General features: G+C 41.1%; 1 protein-coding gene across 1 annotated transcript; it reads left to right on the top strand.

Annotated features, from left to right (window-relative positions):
• Positions 1–23,524: 23,524 nt before the first annotated feature.
• Positions 23,525–27,737, top strand: LOC137848525 (tropomyosin-2-like). The gene is made up of 7 exons (XM_068668082.1): positions 23,525–23,730; positions 24,111–24,259; positions 24,405–24,466; positions 25,076–25,231; positions 26,174–26,326; positions 26,943–27,125; positions 27,675–27,737. The coding sequence occupies exons 1-7, from the start codon at positions 23,627–23,629 to the stop codon at positions 27,735–27,737; spliced, it is 870 nt and encodes a 289-aa protein (XP_068524183.1). The 5' UTR covers positions 23,525–23,626.

The raw sequence follows: 27,737 nt of genomic DNA on the forward strand, positions 1-27,737 counted from the left end.
TTTAACTATCACAGAATTGGTAAGATCTGCTGTTTATACTGGGGAACCAGAAAATTTCAGAAGGACATGTGATATCATACTTGCATCTTCTTGTTTTACGATGCTGATTGGCAATATATATCATTTTTGTTAATTACATTTAACAGTTATTCATAGCATGTTAAATTAAAGAGCTTTCTTTTAAATTAAATAGCTTCATTTTTTAAGGATTTGGGGGAATTTTTAGGTATTTGAAGAAGAGAATGGATTTTATGACTTGTTTCAGCACCACTAGAATCAATAATTTCTCCTCAATGTCAATGTCTGCTAGACCAAAGCACTAGAACCCTAATGGCTAATAGCTGTCATCTTGCCCTCTAGTGGAATTTCTTTAGAGCCATCACTTAAATAAAACCCACATGGACTAGAGTATTTTAAATTTTTGTAAAAATATATATATAAACTAATTTATGTTGAAGCTGGAGAGGCAAATACATGTAGATATAAAAATTCACAACTTTTCTAATTTTGTCTTAGCACAGCAAGCAAGATAAGGCTATTACAAAACTCTGAAAACTTCATGTGAATGTTTGCAACAGAAGATCAGGTGATGCAGGTAGGTTGATTTGTTTTGTCAGTAAACAATATCCCACATTTTTCAGCTTCTTCTGAAGCTTCCCATATAGGGACTATGATCTCAGACTTTTCTGATCACTGAATATCTTCTAGTTTCGCAAGAGCTGTGAGCAAAGGTTTGAAACAAAAAACAGTAATGACTTCAGGAATTTCTGCCTTCAATTTTTGCTGGTATCTCTATAGGTTGTTTATAGGATGCAGAGGGAAAACGCTCAGATTCAAAACTTCCAGTGGAGTGAAGATGCCATAGGTCATTTTATGCTCCTTGGGGAAAGAAGGACAGGTATCTGTCAAAGCACCAGGCAGGTTGTGCTGAAGCTGATTCATAGCAGAGTAAAGGGATGTTGCACTGATCTTATCTACTTCATATGCAGCTTATGCAGCATGGCATATACTACTTATCATGCAAAATATTTTGGTATCTTCTTGCACTGTTCTGTGGGTCAAAAAAAAAAGAAAAAGAGGCTGAGGGCAAGTCAAGAGAAAGACGAGTTCTCAGATTCTGGCAGAAAGGTACTGAAAACTGAGGGGATTGGATTACTAGAGATGATTCTAAGTCACAGAATCTTGATCTATAAGTAAAAGTGTTTTTAAACACATATTTTGGCTCATTCTGGTGTAGAGGTGGTCTTTGGAATTCATAACATTAATAAACAGAAAGCAACTAAACCATAGAGGTTTGGATCCAAGCTCTCCTCCAGTTTTTCACTCTATGATCATTTACTTGAATTGACTGTTTACTTCCTTCTTAGTGACTCCATCAGTGACTTCAGCAGTATCTTGCATACTAAAATCTGTACGATCTTTTTCTCAAAGCAGAATGGTATTTACTTTCTAAATAAAATAAAAATAATTCTAATGTAGGCTTTCAGAGAAATGTTTTATATGTTCAAACTTCAGGCACCTAGCTAGCCTTCCTTCTTTCCCTTTATAGTCCATTGATGTAGGTTACTTTTTCTGAAGGTTACTTGGATCAAATACTTTTGACCCTTACCTGAGTTCAGCCTTTGGAAAAGCCTACTGCTCTGTTGGCTGCAGGTGGAGCTCAGAGAGATAAGCTTTCTCATAAATCACTTATCCATTGGCCTGTACTTTAATTTCGCTAATTTCTCTAAAAGTCAAGTGAAATAAATCAGAGCCTGCATTTTCAGCCTGAATCTTTATTACAGTTATTATTGAAAAGATGGTGTATGAATCTAGACAGATGCATTAGGACAGTCCAGGTATTTGGAATATCAATTCTGCCCTTGACACTACTCAAAAAATTCCCACTGATGCTAGGGATTTACATGCAGTATGGAGGGGAGAGAAAAATCTTTCTTATGCAAACAGTTAATTGGTTAGTTTATTTGTTCAAAAATTAATAAAGGCAGTTTACCTCAGAAGATGGGATTCAGATCTTTTCAAAGCATCAGCCAAGCTACTAAGCTGGTAGATGATTTATTGAATGTCAAACTTAACCACTGTATTTCTGTGCCTGACTCCAGCAATAAAAGCTTTGATCTAATATTTGATCAAACAGATAATATTCTTATAAATTCCAATACACTTTCTATGTCCTAGCTAACTTAACAAATGTTCATGTCAGAATAAAAGTTTAAACAACCTATGCTTTCAGAATTTAAATCTACAAGGCCAAAATTTTCAAAAGTGTCTTGTGACCCAGGATATGTCCATTTCTATAGACTGAGGCCAGGATAGTTAAATAGTTGGATCTGTACAGTGTACTAAGTATACATGCATAAAATGTCTTAACTTAAATCATGATCCACTTCTTTTAAAAAAATCATTTTAAAAATTTTTGCATGGACTATATTTGAAGTGCATTTATGTTGGAGGAAACCAATGTATGAGGTTTATTGAAGAGTATGTGTATATATACTTATTTTGTATATAAGGAATATATGTACATATTATATATCGTACTTTTTAATATATAAATGAACAATTTCTTCAAATGCAATACAGATGAATTACGAGAAGGTTCAAATCCACCTTTAGTTCTAAATAGTGATAGGATAGCCAGAACCATTTCAAAGACATATCCAAATATAATTCCTGCAGTGAAGCTGGCACTAGTAGAAAATGGAGAAAATGGAGAAAAATAGTTGCTACCCTTAGCACCGTGGCTACTGGCTTGATCACAGAGTTTCTTGATCAAACTCTGATATAATTTATGTGGCACTAGTACTAATTATGCTAAAGGATAGGAAGCTATCCCACAGTTGTTCATAAACTCAAGAAATATTCTTGGACAAAAAAGTGTGGACATCATTTTATATCAACTAAGAAAGAGAGAGGGGAAAAGGAGTGTTAAAATGGGAGAGGCAAAAAGGAGGTTTACAAAAGGGTATAGATACACAAAATTTACCTGGAGTGGTACCTTAGTGATGGATGTGTTTCCTTCTACCTGTATTGGTTGCATAAGTGTTCCTTGCTTCTCCTATGACCCTGGCAAAGTCACTGGGGTCATGTGGAGCTCAGAACTCCATGATGAGCTCTGTGGCTTCAAAGGTGAAAGCCTACATGAAAAAGATAGTAATGGACTTGCTTGGTATGACCTGAAGGACAGAAAGGGCAGCAGTCTGTCTCTCATGTCCTGGACTGAGAAGAGGAGACAGATTTAACCTCTGGCAAATTGAAGTCTTTAGGGACCTTTGTTTCAGTTTTGTGGGCTGTATTTCTATGAGCAGAGGAAGACATTATATAGCACAGAAATATAGGACAAGTGATTATTGTGTGCCAGATCTGTGGAGAGAGGGTGGGAAGTGTTCATCTGCATATGCTATAACAGTTCATTAAATGCAGTAAACTGCCTGCAAAATTTACATAGTGGAAAGAGGGCATTTCATTTTTACCTCTTAGAAAGAGACAAAGAATGCTGAATACATATCAGCACTCATCAACTTAAAAGGATTCTGTTCACTACAGGGGAAGTACCTGGTAACACTTCAGTGGGGCCAGGCTTTTGCTGTGTGCTCATCAGCTTCCCTGGGGCTCTAAATACTGGAGATCAATAAAATGTATTCCTGGACTAGAAGAACATTTCCTCCAAGATTTTATGCAGCAAATCCTCTTTGCTACATTGGCTCCACATATTTTAAACTTCTGTAGAATCATGTACATGTAAGAGAAAATATCAGAACTGAGACCTTCCATGTGACTGTGAACAGCTGAATGGAATGTTTTAATTGAATTGTCAGGATGCAGGATTTCATTGTCAGACAATATCATAAAATAAAGCTTTGCCATCTAACTCGGGTGATCCTAGGTCTTTCGCCATTTAACATTTAAACTATGTCAGAAAACTGACAGACATTTCTACTTCCACTAAAAGTTATTTCTCCAAAAAGAACCTTTAGAAATTTGCTTTCTTTTGCATGTAATTACAGCATATAATTATTTTAAATCAGAAAGAATTCCAGTGCATTTGCACATCCCCTTTTGACAGTAGTCATCTTGGATTTTAGTAGCAATTACTCAGATTGAAAGGGATGTGTTATTGTAATTGACTCCTATTTATATGCCCCAAAATATCATTTGGTGTGGGTGGCGGGGGAACCTCCACCAACAAGTTGATTTGTTCCGTTACTACATGTTCTTTGAAATTATAGACAGCCTGAATAAATGAATCTGCCATATGTCTATACTCAGCCATTTGCCATTTGGTTGAATGTACAATTCCCATTTTATAGAGCTCTGGATTTTACTCCCTCAAATCCTGTTGAATGGAGACTCAAGTAAATCCAGTGATCTGAAGCCAAACAGGTCAATTATGATCATACATCTGACCTACCACACCACGTATAATTCTAGCTAGTCAAGACCAATCAATTTCTTGTTGAAGCAAAGCAGGCTATATATTTAAGGAAAATATCCACCATTTTAGTCAGCTGCAGAAAGCCTGAGTGTATGGGGCAGACTACCAATCATTTTTATTAAAAACAAAACAAAACAAAACAAAAACAAAACAAAACAAACAAAAAAAAACCAAACAAAAAAACATAAACCAGTAGCAGATGTAGCTACACAATCTTACCAACAGAAAATGACACTTTGGAGTAATGTTGAGATAAACTAAATTTTTTGCAACCATGCACTGGATTAGGAGTCTATCTCCAGATACTCTAAGACATTGTTGGAGAATTTCATGTCCTCTGTGTGTCCTCGTCTTTCCTCTCTCCTGAAGTCACAAAAAACATAACATTTTCTATAAAATACAGGAAATGATGAGTACAAGAATAGTGTAGCACATCAGCTAATGTGGCATGTCAACTGAGACCAACTGACATGCAGCAGTCAGGTCAGCGGCCTGCAGGAATATTTTTAGTCAATTCACCAATTGCTTGGGAAGAAGAATCACTCTAGCAGGGTCAATACCTTTTCTGGCTTAACATTACATCAAAACAAAAATACAAATGTCACTGTGTTATCCACAACTACAGGATACATTAACTCTATTTCCTAATAAATAAGAACAGTTATAGTCAGGTAAGACTTGACCAGGCCTTAAGCACTACCAAAATGGGATGTCCTGGTTCTGGCACTATTTTTCTTAGGTTCTGGTACCATTTTTTGATTACATTAGGTCTTCTTTTTCATTCTTTTTCCTCTCTTTCCTTGTACCCCATCAGTCACTACATGTTATGAAGAACTGGTTCATTCTATCAGCTTGGGACTTTGTCACAATCTGCCACAAACAGCTGTTGTCACTTTGCATTCCCGGCTGCTCACTGTGGTGTCAGAACCATCTCACTCTAGTTTACATTATCACTAGACTACTTTCAAGTGGGATTCTTGGTTACAGCATTAGCTTCTCTTTGGTTCCACTCACAAACTTCCTTAGCCTTCCATACTATCTGAATAACAACGCCTGTCCCTGGTCCTATAAAATGCTTTCTTTTGCTGCCCTCTGCATAGGGCAGAGCACCTCTCCAGTGATGAGCTGGGGGCAGGCAGGATGTCCTGGTTTCAGTTAGAACAGAATTAATTTTCTTCCTAGTAGCTGGTGGAATGCTGTGTTTTGGCTTAGGATGAGAAGAGTGCTGATAACACCCCGATGCTTTAATTGTTGCAGAGCAGTGCTTATACTAAGCCAAGGACATCTCAGCCTTTTGCTCTGTCCTGCCAACGGGCAGGCTGGCGGTGCAGTAAGAGCTGGGAGGGGACAGACCCAGGACAGGTGACCCAAACTAGCCAAAGGGGTATTCCATACCATCTGACCTCATGCTAAACAATATATAGGGGTGGCTAGCCGGGGGGAGGGGGCGGGACTGCTTGGGGTTAGGCTGGGCATCGGTCAGCGGGTGGTGAGCAATTGCATTGTGCATCACTTGTTTGTACATATTATTATTATTTCCCTATTATCACCATTGTATTATTATTGTTATTATTGTTATTATTATTTTGTTATTATTATTTTCCTGTCTTATTAAACTGTCTTTATCTCAACTCACGGGCTTCACTTTCCATTTCTCTCCCCCGTCCCAGAGAGGAAGGGGGGAGGGTGAGCGAATGGCTGCGTGGTGTTTAACTGCCGGCCAGGTTAAACCACGACACAGGAGTAGGGGAGGAGATGGACAGGCAGTTTGCTTTGGGGAAGATGAAAACCACAGAAGCAGGGCGCTGTAGGAGGGCTGATGACACCCGAAGTACAGGGAACCCGTGGGAGCTGGCCTGCAGGTATAAAGAGATGGTCAGGTGGTCATAGGCACACGGAGATGAAAACTGGGATTTCAGAGGGGAAAAGTTAGACCTTCCAAACCAAGATGAACTGGAGTGGAAGGAATTTTTGAGGTGAAAAGGGAGAGGAATTGTTTAGACAGAAAAACGGAAGATAGGGAAGGCAAGTTTGGTGCAGGTGAAGGCATGTCAGTCTAAACTCTTACAGCAAAGCACAGGTGGGCCCAATGTCAGGAAACTTGTGGACTGCTAGTGTTTACGCATTGCTCTGTGTATTGGCCACTGAGTAAGGCTGTGATACATCTGAGCTTTAACCTTAAATATTGATTTAATCTATTGCAAGAAATTGGGCAAAATTTTAGCCATTAATCTGTTGGGCAAGGAACCGATTAGACTGGATTCATTATGTCTATCTACCTATTTCAAAGGACTGCTGTGAGGATGAATTAGTCATCATTTGTGGATTTCTTTGAAGATGCAAATGTAGAACTGTATAATTAAATGAAATCATTGTATATAAGGTTATGTGGCTTTGATATTCTCCTATAACATATAAATTAATACCATTATATCTACTTCCATTTTGTTCTTAGGCATATTTGTAATCCTGGATAAGGAATTACAGTGACTGTAAAACGTGCCTACATAGTGGTTGCATGAATGAAATCCATCTAGTAAATAAAGCATTATTAAAATTATAAGGCTTATAGCAATATAAATTAGGTATATATATCAAGCTTACTGTTGTTATTCAAAGACGGTGAATCTGAGACAGACCTTTGCTGCTTTAAAATATTTTCTCATCTACAGAAACCAAACCTTTGGCTGCCTTCCAGCACTTAGGAACTGTGGCCATGCCCCCATGTTCCTCACAGCAGCAGTGAAACACCACTGGAGGGAAAGGAATCAGAGATTTACACATGACAAGTTTACAGTCTAATACCTGGGTGGCACCTGAAGGGGTGACGTGCCAGCCAATGTGCCCACATTTCACTGTTTACTCTCTGACAGGCTCAGGACAGCATACATGGGGGGGCTGATGGATTTTACCTATTTCTTATTCAGAGGAACTCAAAGATGATGGTATTCTGGTTGGCTCACAACTTCAGAAAGCATAAACTATTATCAACATGCTAAGTCAAAAGACAGTATACATTAATCTACACATCATTTTCTCAGGCTAAGTGGGGTAATGTCAATGGTGGAACCATGTCTTTGAATTTCAATGTTTTTTTAGGCTTGGAATACCTACCTACATGTATGTAATGGAAGTTCTGGTGTTCTGTTATGGATTTTCACCATTGTAGAGTACTGAGTAACTTTATACCTATAGCAGCAATAGTTTCTCGTGATAATAAAGAAAGTAGTCAAAAGGACTCTGAAACCATCATGGAAAGCTGCAGTGGAAAACTTCTAAATTAGACTTTTTTTTTTTTCTTTAATGAAATTCGATTAATTGTTCCTGAAAAGACACATCAGCCCCACCACCACACACTTTGCTTCTTTGTAGCTGTTGCTTAGCATTCATATAATTATAACAACATAAATGGTTTTATTTTAAATTGGTTGTTTTCCAAACAGCTTTTTGTGCACTGATTTATTGAACTTGGTGTGGAGGGGGAAGTGAGAGGGAGTGTTAGATTCCTTCAGGGTCCAATCATCACACCCAATTTTTCACGACTCCTAAGACCCATACCACCCCCGGTGGGACCCATCTGCTGGCAGGAAATGGTGCCTAGGGCCCTATATTTCTCACTTAAAGATTCTGAATAGAAACAAAGGATAGCAGAATGGCTGAAAAGAAGAAAATGATAGCTATGTTAATGTTTACCTATCTTTAGATGACATTCAGAAAGCTTCCTGTGTCCTACTAAACTGTCAAGACTGCGCCTCGACCATGGAGCTCACAATGCTGTCCTTATGCCAGTTCATCACAACCTGTGAAAGCAAACTTAAAGAAGACCTCAAATGGGGAATGCCTGCTTCCTCCTTCCTTTACTATTTGTTTGGGTTAACTCTGCCCTCTACAGACTCTTTTGCTTTGCCCTTTCCACCCCAGCCCTGGCCCCTGCTGAAGAATTACGAATTCTTAATTTATTCAGGCAGCAATGTCAGTACTCACTCCCCCAAAATCTTCACTGCTTTCACCACCTCAGAAAAGGCCTTTGTCCCTGCTTAAGCCAGCTGCTGGCATCCCTCTCCTCTCTGCAAGCAGTACCAGTTAATGAGGCCACCTCAGACTCAACCAAATGTTAAAAACATCATTAGCCCACCCTAAGGCAAAATTTTCTCTCGCACTTAGTAAGGGACTGTTCAAATCTCATCATGAAGCCCTCCCATATATTGAAACTTGGATTCAATAAAAGCATATAGTTATGCCTATATACTTTGCCACACCTTACACAAATACATACCCGCATTACTGGCTCTTGTGTGCGATTGGATGTGGTGATAATTAATCATGTGGAAGTGGTGAGGTTTGGTGTGACAGACCTTGAAGCAATCTTTGAGTGATTCTGTAACAGACCTATTATTTGCAGGATGTGTCAATAGGTACTTCATACTTCACACAACTCTTTACGAAGGGGTTTTTCCTCAGGAGCAAGGTGAGGAAACCAGTCAGTACTTCCTCTCCCCATCTAGACTGCTTAGTTACAATTCACACGTCTGTTTTCCAAACCCTGTGCATTACAGACAGTCAGCTCAGAGATTTCCTGGTCAAATAACCACAGAATGAAAGAATAGAGAAAGGGCATGGAATATTTCAGGCATAAAGGGTCTGGTTTTCTACTTTTTTGTACCTGCTTAGTGTGAGAACAAATGGCTGTAAAAAGCAGGCCAAAACCAAAATATATTTACTTGCCCACTGTATCCAACATCTACAATCACTCCCTACACCTTCACTGCAAATACAGAGCACAGAAACATGCCTCTGTGGAGGCTGAGAAGAAAGGTGAGGTAAAATGAAACACTGACTTCACAGAAACAGAACCAGGCCTACTCTGCATAGATGTAAATTGCTATGAAAAAGGCAAAGCATTGGCTTTAGCAGCCTCCAGTGACTGGACTTAGACACTTGGTCCCTCCAGTAGCTGGGCCCAGGTCCTCTCTCTCCCCATGTGCCTCATGCACAGGCACGCACATGAGGGGCTCTGGTCTCCTCATCAACCCCACAGCCTGTCCTGCAGATGGCTGGGACCCCAGTCCATCTAGTAGCTCGCTCGTCCAGCAGCCTCACAGGGGCAGATGCACACACCTGGCTCCCAAGTCACTTCAGCTACTTGTGTGCAAGTCAAGCTTGACATTCACGAGTGATCACACAATGATTTAAACCACTTCAGCTGCCAACACCACAGAACCAGGCCCCTGTGCTCCTGTGGTCCCACTCCAGTCACTGGCCTTTTGGACCTCCATACAAAGATAAGAAATCCCCACATTCAGGAAAGTAAAAAGGTTTTTTTTAATGAAAACAAAGGACAGTCTATGCTGATCAAGTGCAGGGCATGGACAAACAAGTCTGTTGTCTAGCCACACGTTTGCATGTGACTGCCCCCTCTCAGCCCTCTATATTACCTTTTTTTTTTTTTTCCTCCCTAAGACACATCTGTACCTTCCTCCCCTCCCTGTGGTTCCTCCCCCCAACATCCTACAACATGTTTTGTGCAAACCCCAAATGCTCTTCCCCTGCAATCCATAATTGTGTCCTATACTTCTAGGCAGTGACCCCCTCAGTCTGTGAGATGCTACAGAGACCCACTCCCATCTTGTGGTCAACACTTTGTCTCTGTGTAACACAGCAGACCCCAGGTCCTGATAAAATTCAGCAGGAAATTGAAGCCTCTGCCTCTTAAATTCATGTTCTCTGCTGCTATATGGCTCTTAGATTGCAGATCTTGCTTGCATCTGACATACTGTGAAAGATTGCTTTGCAATCCTTGATAACAATGTGGGGGAAAAAAAAAAAAAAAGGTAAAGACCTGCATGAGAAAACAACACACAATATGAAACAATCCACCAGGGTTGTAACACACCCATCCCCTAATTCCAACGCACTAGCATTGTTCAAAATCTGTTTATAAGAGCATTAGCTGGCATAACCTTTTTGCCAACTTCCTTCACGCTCTTTTTATTTTTATGTTCAAACATTTGCCTTTGGAATCCTTGCACTGCAGAGAGGCCCCATGCTGGACAATGTCTAAACCTGGAGCAGCAACTGTACCCTTCTAAACTGAGACTTTCATCAGCTGGAACATTACTGATTAATCAACAATTCAGCATAGCAATGCTATAAACTGAAAAATAGACCTGCTTCAGAAAAACTGGCATTATAGTTGGCATTGTGTTTTACAATACATACACACATGGTGACTTGATGTACAGTTTCTAAAGCTAAGCATTTTCCCAGAAAGATTTAATGAGTGATGCATGTTTCAGGAGTTTTTCCCACCCTGAGACAACTTTCAGCTATATATATATCCTGGACATAAAGCCTTCTGTAAAACCAATTTATTTCTGCATAAGAGTGGTGCAGCAGAAGAAGGAAGACTGCATTCAAGTCTCTAAACAAGTTTACTTGCAGACACTGGAGATAAGTTACCAGCTTGGCTTCCTCTGGAAACTGAAAACAATTATTTGTCCCTCACCAAACAGATTTTCATAACACAATCATGTCATGCTTATACTTTCAGAAAGTCTTGAAGTGCATTTAAAAAATCACCAGCAGGCTAAATCTTTGAAAAGTTTTTTTTTTTTTTTTTTTTTAAATCAATGGCAACGTGCTGCTTTTTCATACTAAGTGATACTAAGTGCATTTTGGATATTGACAATATGATGAAGTTTTATAAAAAAGGTCTCCATTACTTACAATTGTTGCTACTCAAGTGATACTGCTCATTTCATCTCAGTAATCACAGCTCTTAGGCTGAAATTGGGGATCAATGTTATACAGCAACTGCAAAAGAAACAGACAAGCCTGTATAAATGTAAGAGCTTTCCAATTTAATATCATGCTTGCATTTCTAACACAATGATAATGCTCCCCAGGTAGAAACTAGAAATCAGATTCAAACCACCATGGATTTGTACATGAACATAATGAACATTGGGTATATTCTTTGAAAAACAGTCATAACACCCTCTTGCCAAAAAACAGCAACACTTTTTTTATTATTTCCTCTATAACACAGCCCCTTTACCATGTGCAGAACAGATCACCTCCTGTTTAAATACCACGATCGTGACTGCAAAATACCAGAGTCAGCCAATACAAAAAAACACTTAAGTGCTGTATATGTTCATAATAAAGAATGAAAATATGAAAGCACTTGCAAAAACAGATTGTGCACATCAGCTTCAGGGCAGCAGAGATTTGCACAATGACAGTATTACCTTGAACATGTGCTTCTGCTTGCAATGGCCTGTTTTGCATAGGAGAGAGCTAACTTCCACACCTGCCTCATCAGTTATTTGACATAAGAGAAGGCAGACTTTCTGAAAGATATATAAACATCCTAATATGTCATGTCAGTGTCATCAGGAATGGCAGGGAATATTATTTCTATTCGATGTACAATATCCAAACGATATTGTTTCATATTTAATTCTCTATTAATTATTTAATTCTCTATTGATTTTCTATTTCTTTTTCCTTTCTTTAAGAAGAGTTATTTATTTAGTTGAAAGACAGACAGTCATGTGGAGCAGATGATAACAGTGCTTTACCTCATGTGTGGTGGTGTACTGTGGTCCATACATGTGCTCATACATGCTTTTTATCAAATAAAGATATGTGGTGAGGTGGAAGGAGGGGAACCTTCCTCAAGGACCAAAAGTGCATTGTAAAATAAACCATGAGAAATTGCCTAAAATATAGTTCAGAAATCTGAATTTGGTTTCCACTGGTGATACGGAGCAGCCTTAGGCAAATCGCTTTGCTTTGCTTCCTGTCTGTAAAATGGAGACATTAATATCTCCTTCGTTCTGCACTGTCTTGGCTATTCACTATGTAAATTCCTTGCAGCCAAGACTTTTTGTCTCTCACACGTACAGAGTTTAGCATAATAAGGCCCTAATACTGACTGAAGTCTTTTGGTATCATTATAATACCAATATTTAAAACTTAGCTAATTTCTATTTACAGTTCCACCATTGACTTCAAAAGAAATTCTGTTATTTCAGTGAATGTCTATTTGATTTAACTTAAAGATTTAGTAGCTAATTATAGTAACACTTACCAATCATTCTGAGATATGGTAATACTTAATTAAGATGTACAGAACACTTTTACTCCCTACAATAAGTAAAGCATGCAAGTCCAGAGCAGAAGTAGTAGCAGCATTTCTAGCATAAGTTGAGTAAATTATATTTAAAAAATAGCATTATGTTTGGAAATTTTATGCCTTCAGGATGGTTTCAATATTCAATGTCATACATACTTTTGCCAATGACTATAAAAGGAAGGAGTGCTTATAAATGACATTTCACTCACTCTTCTTGATATTCAATGTGATGTGGGTGATAATGTTAAGTGTTTTTCAGTAAGAACCTAAGGGACCAGCAGGAATAGCTTTCAACAGCATTAATCAATAATGCAATAACACAGTGGTTGATAATGAAAAGGCAGCAGTTACTAGTGGCTAGCACTGTGCTCCCTGAGACACTGCTCTTCTCTAATGTGCTATACGGTGGAGTGGTGCTAACCCTTCCACTTCATAACTAGTTAAGTGTGCACTCTGACATAAGGGCACGTCTGAAGGCTTCTACACTCTCCCTCCCAGCTCCTCAAGCACTACAGAATTGTTAATCTAACTTGCACTTTCAGACATCAGACATACCCATCCAAATACCCCAGAAATTGCAGAGCATGAGATACCTGTACCATTCATCAGTGCAGAGTGGCAATCAGGCCTTGGAGCCTTGGACACATGATTGTGTTAATCCAAGGACAGAAATTCTGTCTGAGCTTAAAAGAAAAAATAATAATAATAATAAAAAAATAAATAAAACAAAACAAAACCTAAGCAACCAACCAAAAACAACGACAAACAACAAAACTGTGAGCACAATGCAACTTCCTGGTGCAAACAAAAAGCTTTAACTAAGGGAATACCTGTTCAGATAAGGGATACATCTTGCCATGTCCCAAAACCCTGTTTCAGTGGTATTCCCCAGTTTATACCATCAGTGGAAACAGTAAGTCAACCAAAAGACTAAAGGGCTCAACACCAAGTCCAGCACTGATGCCAGCTGTCTGCTTGAGTGAATCATGAGCTACCACAGCTGGGACAAGCAAGCTCACAGAAGCCATTTCATCTCCCCATGTGCTGAATATCCGAAGAGTAACAGTTAAAAAACACTTCACTATAAGGAATCTCAAGTGCCAGCAGAAACACTAAGCAGAAGCTATGAAGAGAGTACCTGAAAGGACCATGTGAAAGTGCTAGCACATACCCTGGTGGTGAACAAAGATGCCAACTGCCATTACCAAAGGACATTCTGGGGGCTGTATGAGAAAATATCCAGCTGGAGCAGTAGCTCACAAAGTCCTAGGCTAGAAATAATGACAAAACAGACAGCCCTTTTTGAGGCTGCGAAGACAGCATAGCAGCTGCTATACTCACATGCCACCTCTTTTCACTGCTGTCGGTGCAATACTTTTTCCTTGTGCTTCAAGTTACGCCTTTCAGAGCATAGGCTGCTGATAAAAAAAAATAGCCTCCTCTGTGCCCTTTGTTCTTACTCCTTTTATTAGACAAAACACAGCTCAGTGCCTGTTCAGAACAGCAGGTTCTTGAACTTATTTTTTTCTTCTGTTGATCATTTTTCATTTGCATGTTTCTAACACGAAGGTTTCAGCACCTGTTCTGTGCAACATCAAATCCACGGTATATTCTTTCTCCACTTCCATAATTGCTTTAAAGCTGCTGGTGCCAAAGACTACTCTGTGGTATAATGAATGACCCTACTTCACTAAATAATGATGTCATGTAAGTTACAAAACCGAATTATAACAATTCTTAGTACAATTTACATTATGTCTAGCAGTAAGCAGTGTGTAAGGCACCTCTGAACAGAGCCCTTTGACTATCTACTATTCCTTTTACACCGTGATCCTGTGGCACAGAGCAAATGAAACAAGAAGTAGAATGGGGTCAAACGAGCAGCACTATGGGGAGTATTAAGATAAAGGACGTTATATTTAAAACTGGAAGATCTAGTCATCTTAACAGAGGCTAAAGATTAGGATCAGTGCTTTTACAAGAAGATGAATTATACTTTGAGAAGGAGGGAATCTATCAGAATGAAAAGCCTGCTTCATGAGAGCAATTTAGCAAATGCAATTTCAAGTATGACTGTAAAAAATGATGAACCTGACATGCTGGTAAATGTCAGCTACTTGAAGCTTATTACTCATTTTCTGTACAATAGCACTGTCTTAATACTCTGCTTAGAGCAGATGAAAACAACAATCTACTTGCTTTGCTAATTCTGTAGCTGAAGGTACACGACCCATTAGCAATGGCATTTTTCCTACCAATAGTTCATAACATCCCCTAAAATTACCATCTAAATGGATAATGGTAGCAAACTTCTACAGATGTTTTCAGTTTCTTTTCTTTTCTTTTTTAAACAAAACAAAACAAAACAAAAACAGATAAGATTTTGTTTTCCTGCAAATAGAAATATGCAATATTATTTTTTATGCTAGCACATTAAGTGGGAATGTAAAGTCATTAGGACTGGTATTATATTTGGTCTATATTAGCAAAAATTGCTGGAAAAATATGCATGTTCTCATATAAAGGAGCTCTGAGTAAAATCTTTTTTTTTTTTTTTATTGTTTCCTACAAGAGCAGCAGTTGCTATCATAACAAAGAAAATTTAGATCAGGTGTTTGGTAACTGTGTTTCTAAAGATTAATAAAAAGCACTTTGGGACTACTCATATGACAGGCTTGTTTCTAATGCATTGTAAGTTATATTCAGTGTCTACTGGCAATTTTCAGACTGCTAACCTTTTAGAATATTTTCTGGTTGTTTCATAGCAAAAACCTGTCCTTTGATGTACTAATATACTACACAAAACACAAGTTAGATTGCAGCTAGCCATGCATGAGGAGAGCAGGATCTTTCTACTTCTCTCCAGCTACCAGTAAAAATCTATGTCTTTGCACTGCTGATGTTGTCTCTACAGACTCGGAGGAGCAAAGCAGAGGTGAAGGGATGTCTCTGTTTATCCTGAAGACGCAAGCAGGAATCAATCATGTTTAGCCAGCTCGGGTCTGTATAAACTAAGGAAGAACTAAAGGACTATGCTAGGGATGTTCTGGGAATGTAGATAAAAATCAGAGAGATTTAAGTTTTCAGATCCCAGAAAGTATGAGAAAGGCTGTCAGAAGGATTAAATAATGAAATGCATGGGATTTGGGGATGCTTAGTTCTCTTCTGCAGCATGTGCTGTCTGCTTCCTCTTCTCTGGTATGTACCACTCCATTATTACTAACCTCAGGTGCTATTTTTTCTTGAGCAACAACTGGGCAATGCAATTCTTGCTGAGCAGGCTGACAGATGCTCACAATTTGGGAGGTTTTGCTGTAAGAAATTTCTTAATTCTCCTGTTCTCTCAATCAGATCATTACATCAGAGTTTCAGCTTTCAAGAAAGCCTCGAGAGAAGGTGTTGCACCTTTCTCCATCAGATCTGGCAGGGAACCCATTAGATCTTGGCATGCCATAGCACGGTGGTACTGGACAGGCCATTCTTTCCTAAGCACTCTACAAAGCCATTTCACTTTTTTAGCATGGCTGCCTCCATAAAACCTGTCTGCTTCTTAATAACTAAGCAAAGCCACCAGAAGCTGGTGTGTTCTGGGAGATGTAAAGCTGATAAACAATACAGAGCGACAGCAGCAACAGATCATTCACTTATCCATTCCACCAGCCCTAGGCCAGATAACAGGTTTACACACAGTAACTGCGTGCAGGTACACCCTACACCATTGCGGGGTTTCCTTCCCTGACACACTATAAGGAAGCAGAAGAGTGTGCAGAGACACTCCAGGGCATGGTTAGTTGGTTATACATTCTGTAGAAAGCATAACATGCAGCAATCATCTGCCTCAGCAACCTTGATGTATGGAGAATCAATTAAATACATAAAATGATTTTAATTACAGGAGTAAATGTTATTATCAAGTCATATGCTGGACAATGTAAGAGAAAGGGAAATCCTTATTATAAAGTTTTGTTTGTTTGTTTGTTTTTGTTTTCTTTAGTTATTTGAGAGTTTAATGGCCATTATGCTTATATTCAGTTATTTAGTCTGTCCTCATGAGCAGATCTGCAGCAACTGAACAGAAGAAACAGGCAAAAGGATAGTTAGCTGCAGGTTTCTGATCCTAAAATCAATGTTGTATTGGCAACTACAGACACCAGGATTAAAATTTCTGTGGCCTAGTATAAGTGTTAATGTATAAAATATCTATGTCTGAGCTGGTCACCTTACCAGCTCATATCCCTTTATACATATGTCTCTCCCCATGGAGAGGCAAGGAGATCTTCAGTGGGAAATGTATCTCATCCTATGGTAGAAAACCAATTAATTTTCTCTGCAAAGAAGACTAGGGTGACATGCTCAGACTTAAATATTGAATTTCTTCTACACATAAAATTAGGACTCAAGAGATCTTGTCCAGCTAGAGAGAATGGATGCTCAAAGCTGTTTATTCAGTTCATCTTAAATGCCACTGGATTTCTGGAGAGAACTTGTAATACAACCAGAAGCTAAGATTTCCCTCTACTGGACAAGTAGTTTAACCACAGTTTCAGACTGTGGTATTTCACTAGCCAAATAGATTGACGTTTCCTCTGCTTGTGGCACACCTTTAGTAAAAGGGCAAATTATGCCCCCTCGTTAACACCTAATAACAAACTTGCTACTGAGAGAGGTGAGAGACGTCAGATTTTTATTTATTTATTTTCAAAATGATAAGGGAATTAGATCAGAGTTTTCCTCTGTGGAGGTTATTACACGAGAGGAGAATGATACTAGCAGTGGTCTCAAACAGAGGGCTAAACCTATCTTAGGACTCTGAGAAGATGGGCATAGCTGCTCGCCTTCAGAGAGTCTGTGTGGATGAGGTCAGGATTTCTGTTTTCAGAGATCCTTTATATCAAGCATACCAGCTGTCACTAAGCATATAATTCAGTAAAGCCTGGATACTTAGATTCAGCAGCCCAGATCTAAGCCTTGTTCTTTGTCTTTTAGCTTTTCTTCACAAAATAAAAGAAATAGGCCTTCTCTGTTTTTCAGGGATACTGTTAAAATAAGCAAGGTACCATATTCTTACAGGATCACGTATTGAGAAAATGTTTTTAAGATTTTATCATGCATTCTCATATCCTAATGAGCTCATATTTCTGGCCTTTGAAAACATCTATCTTTAGAGGGAAGATGAAAAAGAAAATGTCAAACCAAAATAAAAATAAAAAGATCTTCAGCCTCTTACATGGAATGTATAATAACTACTTCTAATCCTGGTATAAGATTTAGTGGCAGCTGTTAAGCATTTTATAATAAGAGCTTAAGAGAATGGGTCTCATGTAATGCCCAATTTCAAACACATTTTATATTCTCCAGTATCTCTTGTCATGTTTCTGATAAAGCCTGAGACATTAGACAAATTCCTCAGAGGCTCGTTTGGTACCATTGCCTTCACAGGTGCCAGGAGATGTCTGTCTACTTTTCCTGGCTACTTTAGCTTTAAAAACTTCATTTTGCTTTCTCTGCAGTTGTAAAGTTGTTCACGTGAAATGAAACAATCAGCACTCTGGAAGGCGATGAAACAATAGCAGTCTATTGTGTTGAAAGCAGTACTTCCTACGGGGATTAAAACATGGTCTGGATGAGTTCCAGTTTGCACCTCTTGCCAATTTGGCCCTAGTGTCTTTACTGAAATAAAAGAAAGTTGGACCTGTACTGGCAGGGACAATCTAAACTCTAAGCAGCATTTATACAGTAAAATAATAAATAAATAAATAAATAAAATACTAAAATATTTTTATGGTTGCAAGGCAAATATGTAGAAGTCAGGGAACACAGAACTGAGATGTTTTAAGTAAAACCAATTTGCCCTACTTTACATGATCTGAGGCTTCTTTTTAATAGGATTAAATCACTCAATTAGAAGAAAAGTTGACACCTCATCCATGTTGAGTTATTCAGTTTGTTCTACAAAATGCAGAATAAAATAGACAACTTTGATTTTTTAGTTTGTATTTTAAACACCTGATTTTACTTTCCAATTACTAAAAGATACGTTCTCAGTATTTCAATAAATGAAGACTTATGAAGTGCACAGCTGAAACTGCTCAGAACTAACGAGATTTTTTTTGAAAGTTAATTTCCTCATGAGTTTTCAAAGTATTATTTGCAAGAGCTTTCTTGTATGAATGTCCACTCAGTGCTTCAGTGAATCTATCTCCTGGTTATATGCAGATATAATGCTATTTAAAATTATTTTCTGACACCCATCACAATCAATATTTTCACTGACAGACTGGAAAACTTTGACAAAGATTAAAATTATTTTCTCAGTGTCATGCAAAAACTGACAGAAAGGTGAATTTCCTGTTCAAAGTCCCAAGCTAATCTTCTGCCTACCAAAGATCATGAACTTGCAACAAATATTTTTCTAATCACAATTTTATGTAACCTTCACTTCACAATACACCAGACTGGAAATATCCCACTGGTTTTGTACTTTGAAACACCACTTCCCATTCAGCATTACAATTGAAAACCTTGGCAGAGGGTGCAGTGAGTAGCTAATACTGCCAAAAAAATGGGTATCAGAAAATTTAAAGTGGCTCCAGAAACACTATTTGGGCAGTGGTGCTTAAACAGGAGCACTGACCTCATGCTTTAAGAAGCTTGGTAAATATACTGTTAAAAGAGGTCACACCTGTGTAAGACCAGGTATCACCAACAACTGCTGTATTATTAGATGCCTTTAGAGGGATTCATTCATGACAACTTTTAATACGATGCAGTGCAGAGGATATCTGTGTGCACAACATGCCACAGAACACTTCTGAAAGCCAGCTGCCTACTGCCAGGGATTGCTTTACCCACCACGGGGAAGGGTGGCTAAAACACCCTAGCGTTGGATCTTGGTTGTTCCTGAATGCCTGAACTTGTTTCTTCTCATGCAAAGTACCAGTCTGGCTCCCCACATTCCTGATTGCTGTCTCCCAGTGCCATCACTGAATCCAGGAGATTTCATACGCTACTCTATCTCACAGGACTCTTGGAGAGATTGTGTGCCTCAGCTAGACAGAAAGTAGGGAAGGCAGCCAGAAGCAGGGGCACATCAGAAGGAATAATGAGCCACCAAAAGGGAAAGGGAAGAAGTCTAGTGAAAGGCGGAGTTATGCAAGAATGAAATGGTCCAAGTCCTTTGCCATTCCATTTTGCAGACTAAGGTGAAAGAGGATTTCTGTAACCATAAAATCCATATTCCTACAAAAGAATCACCACCTACTTGCCACTACATAACTTTTAAAAACAATGTATAATTTTGCTTGAATTGCAGAGATCTTGACTGCATTTCTCATTAGAGAAGAAGCACGACTCCCCACCAACCCCAGTCTGGACCCACACAGCCTTGGTGCCATGCCCATTTCAGCACGGCGTACAGGTGTAGTCTGGAGTTATGAAAGCTAAGAAACCAAAGTAAGCAAAAATGAAGGAGATAAGCAATGAAAGCAAGAAAGCAAGGAAGAGGAAAACAGCTGGAGGAAGATTCCAGGCTGACCCGCAGTAATCTTTTGCTCATTAAAAGTCATTAACATATTAAAAAAACAAACAAACATCAAAATGGAAAAGTATGGAAATGTAGGATTTGGTCTCCCCCCCCCAGATGTACTGGCCATGAACCAATGGATAATAGTTCTGGTGACCCAGATGGGACCCTAAATTGCCTTACCCAGTCCAACTCGTCACCATTAGTGTCAGAGGGGATCACCAGTGATCTGACTGTAGACCAGCCTCAACCCTCCAAAAGTCTGGGGCCAGCACAGCACAATGCTTTAAGGAATCCACTGAACACCAGGGGGATAAGGGGGAAGTGACTGGACTGGTGAGTGTGGTTTACATCTTGCTATGGGTATTTGGAGAGCAGATCGGCAGCCTCACAAGTAGACACTGTGGATCGGCAGGAAGAGGATACAGGCCCGTGAGGCACCTGACCTGACTGGTTGGTTAAAGATAAAACCGAGAGTGAGCACCAGCTGAATGGAAAATAGGAAGCAGTCAGTCCAAAATCCCCCCTTCCTCCACCATTGGATGCATACTTAAAAATTGGTCTAAATATGGTGGTGACTCCACGACAAAGGGTAAATGAGGCAATATTGTAATCAGCATAAACTGGATGATGGGAAACAATGGCCAGAAAATGGATCCTTGAATTACAATACCAAACTGTAATTGATGCTATTTTGCTGTTAGGAATGAAAATGGGATGAGGTGATGCATGTTAGTGGTTTTATGTCACTTTATCAGTACCTGGAAAGTCAGTTTGAGTGCAGGTTGTGAGAAAATCATATTATGCTATGTGCTGGGAAAAAAAGGGGTGGTGGTGGTAAATAATAACCCCCCTAAAATTTATGTAGATCTAGAAGAATAAGTTGTTAATGCTACCCTTGGTACCACTGCCATATAATCCAGGGGAGAACTCAGATGTTTCCCCAACTTCCAAAGCTCCTGTGGGGACATCAGCTTCTTCTCCTGAGGCCCAGGGTGATTCTGATTTTAGCCCAATAGCATATCACACTCAACAGAAAATGGGGCCAGTTATCCAGGCTCCACTAAGACAGGCAGCAGGACCACGGGAAAAACTTGTTGTTGTTTGTGTTCTGTTTACATCGGATTTGTTAAATTGGAAACAATCTGTTGGATCTTACAGGGATAATCCAGCAGCAATGCACCAGTTGTTAGAAACTATTATGATTACGGCTAATCCCAACTGGGAGGATATGCAAGCTTTATTAAACACCTTTTTGACCACAGAGAATGAAAGGAGAATGATTTTAGAGAAAGCTCAGGAGGAGACAAGGCAGAGGTACTCATGGGGAGAGGTAGTGGAATTATTACCAGTTAAGAAAGATCCTAAGTGGGACCCAAATACCAATAGAACAATATTGATAATTAATCCGATAGGCTAGAAAACTGACTCTGGGACAACCCTTGATGGTATTTGTGCTGCATGCAGTGCTAGCTGTAATGGAAGTCAAAGGAAACTGATGACTATCCCCAAGCCAGATGGCTAAATACCAAGCTGTACTAGTGACCAAGGAGACATAAAGTTGTCTATGGTCATCACCCTGAGCCTGGCTATGCTCCTTCCAGCCTTGGAGACAGGGGAAATCCAACATGACTGCATGGGTATCGCCAAGCACACTTATGCCAGCCAAGGATGAGCCGATTGCTAATGCAGACCTTGAGTATTTTACAGACAGTGGTAGTTTTATGGAAAATGAACAGTGTAAAGCACAATATGCAGTAGTAACCTCTTGGGACACTGTAGAAGCAAAGTCACTACCTCATAATGCCTCAGCACAAAAAGCTGAACTAATTGCCTTGACTAGGGCCTTGGAAATAGCAGAAGGGAAACCCCTCAATGTCTATCCAGATTCTAAATATGTCTCCAGAGCTTTGCACGCTCATAGAGCCATCTGGAAAGAATGAGGGCTACTGACAACACCTGGAGGACCAATTAAGTACAGTCCAGAAATTTTACAGTTAGAGGCCCAAAGCTACAGCAGTAATGCACTGTAAGGCCCACCAAAAGAGTGATCACAACATAATAAAAGGGAACAGGAAAGCTGACTTAAAAGCCAAGGAAGAAGCTACAAGAGTACCAGGAGAGGTATGTTAGTCTCTTGTGCAAAGACTTCACTCAATTAACCAGAATATACAACTAAAGAGGTCCGACTAGCCAAAAAACTAAAATGTACAAAGCAGAAAGACGGATGGTGGAAGATCTCCAATGCACAGATCCTGATAACAAAAGTTATGAATAAACAGTTAATGAAAAATTTATAAGAAGGGACAGACTTTGCCACTGATGCCATGGTAAACCTGAAGACCTTTGCAATAGGACCAACAGTGCAAACTATCACAAACCAAGTAGTGTGAAGGTGCCCCTGTGCTGTGCAAACAACCCCAAGATCCAGCAAAAGCCACCACCAAGGGTGAAAATGAAAGGGATGAAACTTGAGAGTACTGGCAAGTGAACTTTTCCAAATTGCCTTGACAAGGATCATATCGGTTACTCCTGGTTCTGGTGGACATGTCCACCAGGTGGCCTTCCTATGCAAAACTAATAAAGCTAGGGAGATTGTAAAGGCTTTGCCGAAAGAAAAAAATCCCTCATTTTAGAATACTGGAGGGACTCTCCTCAGACAATGGACCTCACTTTATATGAAAGTGGTTCAAGGAATACTGAGTTAGGGGGTCTTAAATACTCCTTGGGAACCACAAGGACAAGTAGAAAGAATGAATCAAACACTGAAAAAGCAGTTAACTAAAATTCATCAGGAAGCTCAACTGAAATGGCTGGAGGTCCTACCTTTGTTGGGCTTTGTTGGGAGTTAGGATAGCCCCCAGAGCTAGGGAAAAAGTTAGCCCCTTTGAACTGTTATATGGAAAACACTACCATGTAAATAAATTGGTGACAGAAAGGAGTCAAATTCATGTAAGGAGGGGAGGCTGGATGAGACAATATTTGCTGTCTTTGTCTGCTGTGTTGTCCTTTCTTCATAGATATGCATAGATATGTGCAGGAGCGACTACTAATTCCACTGGATGGTGCATCCATTCCAACCTGGACATCAGGTACTGATCTGAATGTGGAAAGATGACACTCCAAAAGAAAAGTAGAAAAGATCTTACACCTTGCTCCACACCCACACTGCAATCAAAGTGGAAGGGATCAAACTATGGATCTGATACACCTGCATAAAAGCAGCATCATTACAAAGGGAGAAATGGGACATAACCATCAGAAGAAGGAGCAGAAAAAACTATGTGGCAAGCTGAACAAACTGAGGACTGGAAACTGCTGTTTAAAAGGACAAAATTATTTTTATTCCAGTTATGGAATAAAAATTCCAGGCTAGGGAGGTGATCGTCCCCCTGTACTCAGCTCTGGTGAGGCCGCACATCGAGTACTGTGTTCAGTTTTGGGCCCCTCACTACAAGAAGGACATCGAGGTGCTTGAGCGGGTCCAAAGAAGGGCGACGAAGCTGGTGAGGGGCCTGGAGAACAATGGATGGATGTAGTAGACCTACTTCTTTCCTACGGTGCTACCATTACTTGCAAAGATGTTGCTGGCTACACGGCTGTGGATTATGCTCTCCAGTCGGGACACATTGGGTGAGTGTTTTGTACGTCGCTGTTAGAGCGGCTGAGTTGTCAGAGTGTCCATGCTGATTTGTCACCCTCTGTGGTAGATGCATAAAGTTTAATGAAAAGAAAATTAGAAATCCCGCTTGCGTTACTAAGCCCAGTTCCACTCCACTGGCCAGGAAAGAGGCGCCTGTTCTTTCAGTGGGGATCTTACCAGTGTCCCTTCAGATAAACCCTCAAAGAGATCCCTGGTGGCGTAGCAGGTCCACCATCGTGGGGAGACTGACACCGCACACAGACAGTTCTGAACCGGTTCCAAGTCAGTTGCTGTCCTCGGCAAGAGCAAGGATCCTGGGCAAGGATGTTTTGGATCTGACTGCCTGTACGTTCTCTCTTTCTACGCGTAGCATTGCCAGGAAACTGGTAGAACGCGCACACTGCGAAAAGACGGGAGAAGCTTCTGCTGATGCTGCACAAGACACAGCAGTCCCCAGCAGATTTTGCCCTCTGACGACTGAGCGTTTTCTATTTCACACACGTGCTTTGGATGGAGAAGGTAGGATCCTGTAGTGTGGAAGAGCTGATGAGGACTGTGGCCTGATGTCAGACCCTTTCCCTTATTTGGGGTCAGGGCTTGACTGGCAGGGAAACGCAGAGTGCCAGGAATGCTCACACTGTCTTGCTTCGTCCATCCCTTGTAGGCGCCCTGCCAGCTGTAGGAGCAGAGCAGGAGGAAGACGCTGAATTGCCCACGGATCACAAGGTACTTTCTGTGAAGGACCCACTGTCTGCCACTTGGCTCGCTTACTTTGGGGCAAGTTTACCTCTGGGCTCGCTTCCCTCTGTTGCTGCCTCTGCCACATGGTTGTGACTGGGGGCCCTTGAACTACTTGTGCTCCAGCCCAGCTCTTCAGTTTGCACTGAGCTGGTGAAACTGCTAGGAGACCTGGGTCCTGCTGCAGCCGGCCGTTCCGTTACAGTTCCAGTCGAGGGGAAGCATATTCTACATAATGAAGCAGCAAAGGTTCTTCCTGCTGCTTAAAATCTTCTGAGCTTCTCAAAAGAACTGGCCATAAGTGGATTATTGCTTTTGACCGTACGCCACCAGCACTAAAATAACCTTTAGATGGACAAGTTTTAGGCCAACAACCAAGGGATAGCAGAGCATGGCTCATACAGAGAGCTGCTGATAGTTGAACCTAAGAAAGATGGAGAGAGGTTCCCAGCTGCGCAGATGCCTGGTGCTTGTGTGGGTCTGACCCTTCATTTCACTCAGAAGACTAACCTAATAGTAGAACAAAGAGTAAAAGCACGGCTCATATTCCCATGTTCTCACTGACTTTCTCACACTCACGGAACCCCATTTCTTTAGGATCGAGACAGAGAGCTGCAGCTGGAGCTTCCTGTTGCTCTTCAAAGACTATTAAGGTTACAAGAAGCCACACGCGAATATACTGAGAGCCAGCGCAGTGACATGGAGAAAGGCATACAGTACTTGCGAGCACAACTGAACGTATTTAAAGCTGAGGTATGTAAAGGCTGCACTATAAGGATAAATCTGAGGGTGGTTGCCCTTTCTCTGCCCTTCTTCCCCCTCTCTGCTGCTGACCAACACAGAAAGCTCTTTGGGGAGCTTTTTGCAAGCTGGAGGGGCAAGGCAGTGCATTAGGAGCCCCCTTCTGGTGGGGAGGTATGACCAGAGTAGTTTGCTGTCTGTAAAAACTCGCTTCTAAAAAAGGTTGGCCAAGCTGCTAGGAGACCTGGGTCTCACTGCAGCTGGCCTTTCAGTTAGAGTTCCAGTCGAGGGGAAGCATATTCTACATAACAAAGCAGCAAAGGTTCTTCCCGCTGCTTAAAATCTTCTGAGCTTCTCAAAGGGGCTGGCTGGGAGTGGCCTGTTGCTTTTCACCATACCTCACCAGCGCTCTGGTAACCTTCACGTGGCAATTTTTAAGGCCAACAACGAAGGCATACCAGAGAATAGCACTGAGGGCTTGCAGCTCTGCTTTCAGTGTGCATGCCTTGGTTGCGAGCATGTTCTCAGAAGCTGCAGGGAGATTCCAGGCCATGCTTAAGCTCTGGCAGAAGAAGTCTGGCCTCTGCTTTGCAAGTGCTGAAATGCCCCTGGAGGCAACAACAGTTCTGCAGAGTCCATTCTCCGCTGCCCGCCTTTTTGTGTAGGCAGAAAGCCCCTGCCCAGTCTCTCAGCCTATGTTCCAAGAAGAGAAAAAACCTTAAGCCTCCCCTGTGTTTTAAGAAACAGAAACCCTCACAAAGAGCTGCTGGTGGTTGAGGCTAAGAAAGATGGAGAGAGGTCCCCAGCTGTGCAGATGCCCGGCGGTGGCGCGCTTCCAATGCTTTGTTTCAGGCAGAAGACTGACCTCGTTGTAGAAGCTAATGAGTAAAAGCACAGCTCATATTCCCAGGTTCTCACTGACTTTGTCATGCTCACGGAACCCCATTTCTTTAGGATCGAGACAGACAGCTGCAGATGGAGCTTCCTGGTGCTCCTGAAAGTCTGTCTGTGTCAGAAGCCCCACCTGAGGCTACTGAGAGCCAGCGCAGGGACGATGAGAAAGACGCAGAGCGCTTGCGAGAGGAATTGAGAACGGCTAAAGCTGAGGTATGGAAAGGCTGCACTATAGGGATAAATCTGAGAGCGGTTGTGCTTTCTCTTCCCTTCTTCCCCCCTTTCTGCTGGTGACCAACACAACGGGCCTTTGGAGGAGGAGAGCAAGACAGCACCACAGCTGACCTTTGGGACTTAATGGAACATCTGCTATATCCTCCGTATCCTTGCAACCACACATCAGCTTTGACCTAGAGAGAAAAGGCCTAGCTCCAGCAGCTCTGTCAAAGTGGCCTCCTGAGGCACTGTTTCCAAAGCTTTCAGAGTAACAGCAGGAAGAGCATTGGTTGCTCGTGCCTACTCCGTTCTGCACTGCAGCGCTTCCCCCAACACACACACAATAGGCGTTCTTTCTGGTGTCTGGGTAGAGGCGTGTTTGATGTCCCACGAGCAGAGGAGCATTTCGGGCAAGAGCGTCCCTAGCACCTTTCAGGCCAGTCTCGTCTCCCTGCAGAAGAACCGAGGAAGGATGGAAACTTGGGGAATCCTGCCAGCAGTGATCTAAAAGCTGTTCTGTTAAAAGACGAGCCTGCCTTTACTTTCAATACCAAGTCAGAAGGTGACAAACACCATCTTGACGCCCTACCCCTTTGTGCTTTGCTCTCCACAGCTCAAAGAACTTTCGCAGCAGCTGGAGATGGAGTCTGAAAAACGCAGGCAGCTAGAAGCACAAAATTGCGACCTGCAAGAAGAGCTGTCTGCTCTGCGTGGCTCTCAGGAAAAACTGGAGAAGACCAATGGCCAGCTGCAAGAAGAGGTGGCATACCTCAAAGATCTCCTGAAGACTTCCAAGGTGAGTCTCGTGCAAAAGCAACAGCATGAGACAGAGATAAGAAAGGGCCTGAAAAGGAACAAGTGCTCATACCAGAAGTCGCAGGACATATTTGTATTTGGGGTCTTGCCCCTCTTTCTTTCTGTGAGGCGTTGTTCTCCACTGGTGCAGAAGTCCCCGTGAATTGTGTATGGAGCCTATGGAAAAGGCTTACAAGCAGAGCACTGTCTTACAGAGGCAAAATGTCTTAGTACTAGCTCTGAGGTAAAAACGGAGTGCTGAGAACTGGTGTCGTCCAGATTAAAATGAACGGTTGACCTGGGGCAGTTTCTGGCTTCTGCCTTGACAACTGCTGGTAGTGAGGAGGCAGAGTGGCCTGCCCTTAGTGAGGCTGAGCCCTTGAAACTGGCTATGTGATAGGTAAACATGAGCTCTGGATTCTGCAGGATTTTGTCTTTTTTTTTTTTTTTGTCTGTTAATGTTCATGCCTGTGTTGTTTTTTTCCATGCTGCTTCTTGTATTGTGAGTTGTCTGTTCTCTCCTTGGTGCTCCTTCTGTTGTCATACGTAGCAGGTGAACGCAGATGCAGTTGTCGTTATGAGTCAAAATGAACGTGCAGAGCAGTATCTGTGA

This window comes from Anas acuta, chromosome 1 (genome assembly GCF_963932015.1).
Source record: "Anas acuta chromosome 1, bAnaAcu1.1, whole genome shotgun sequence".
NCBI classification, from domain to species: domain Eukaryota; kingdom Metazoa; phylum Chordata; class Aves; order Anseriformes; family Anatidae; genus Anas; species Anas acuta.

Coding starts and splice junctions, on each gene's coding strand:
- LOC137848525 (XM_068668082.1), top strand. CDS start 23,627: ATGGATGTAGTAGACCTACTTCTTTCCTACGGTGCTACCATTACTTGC. Junction 24,260..24,404: donor ACGTGCTTTGGATGGAGAAG/GTAGGATCCTGT, acceptor CATCCCTTGTAG/GCGCCCTGCCAGCTGTAGGA. Junction 25,232..26,173: donor TGAACGTATTTAAAGCTGAG/GTATGTAAAGGC, acceptor CCATTTCTTTAG/GATCGAGACAGACAGCTGCA.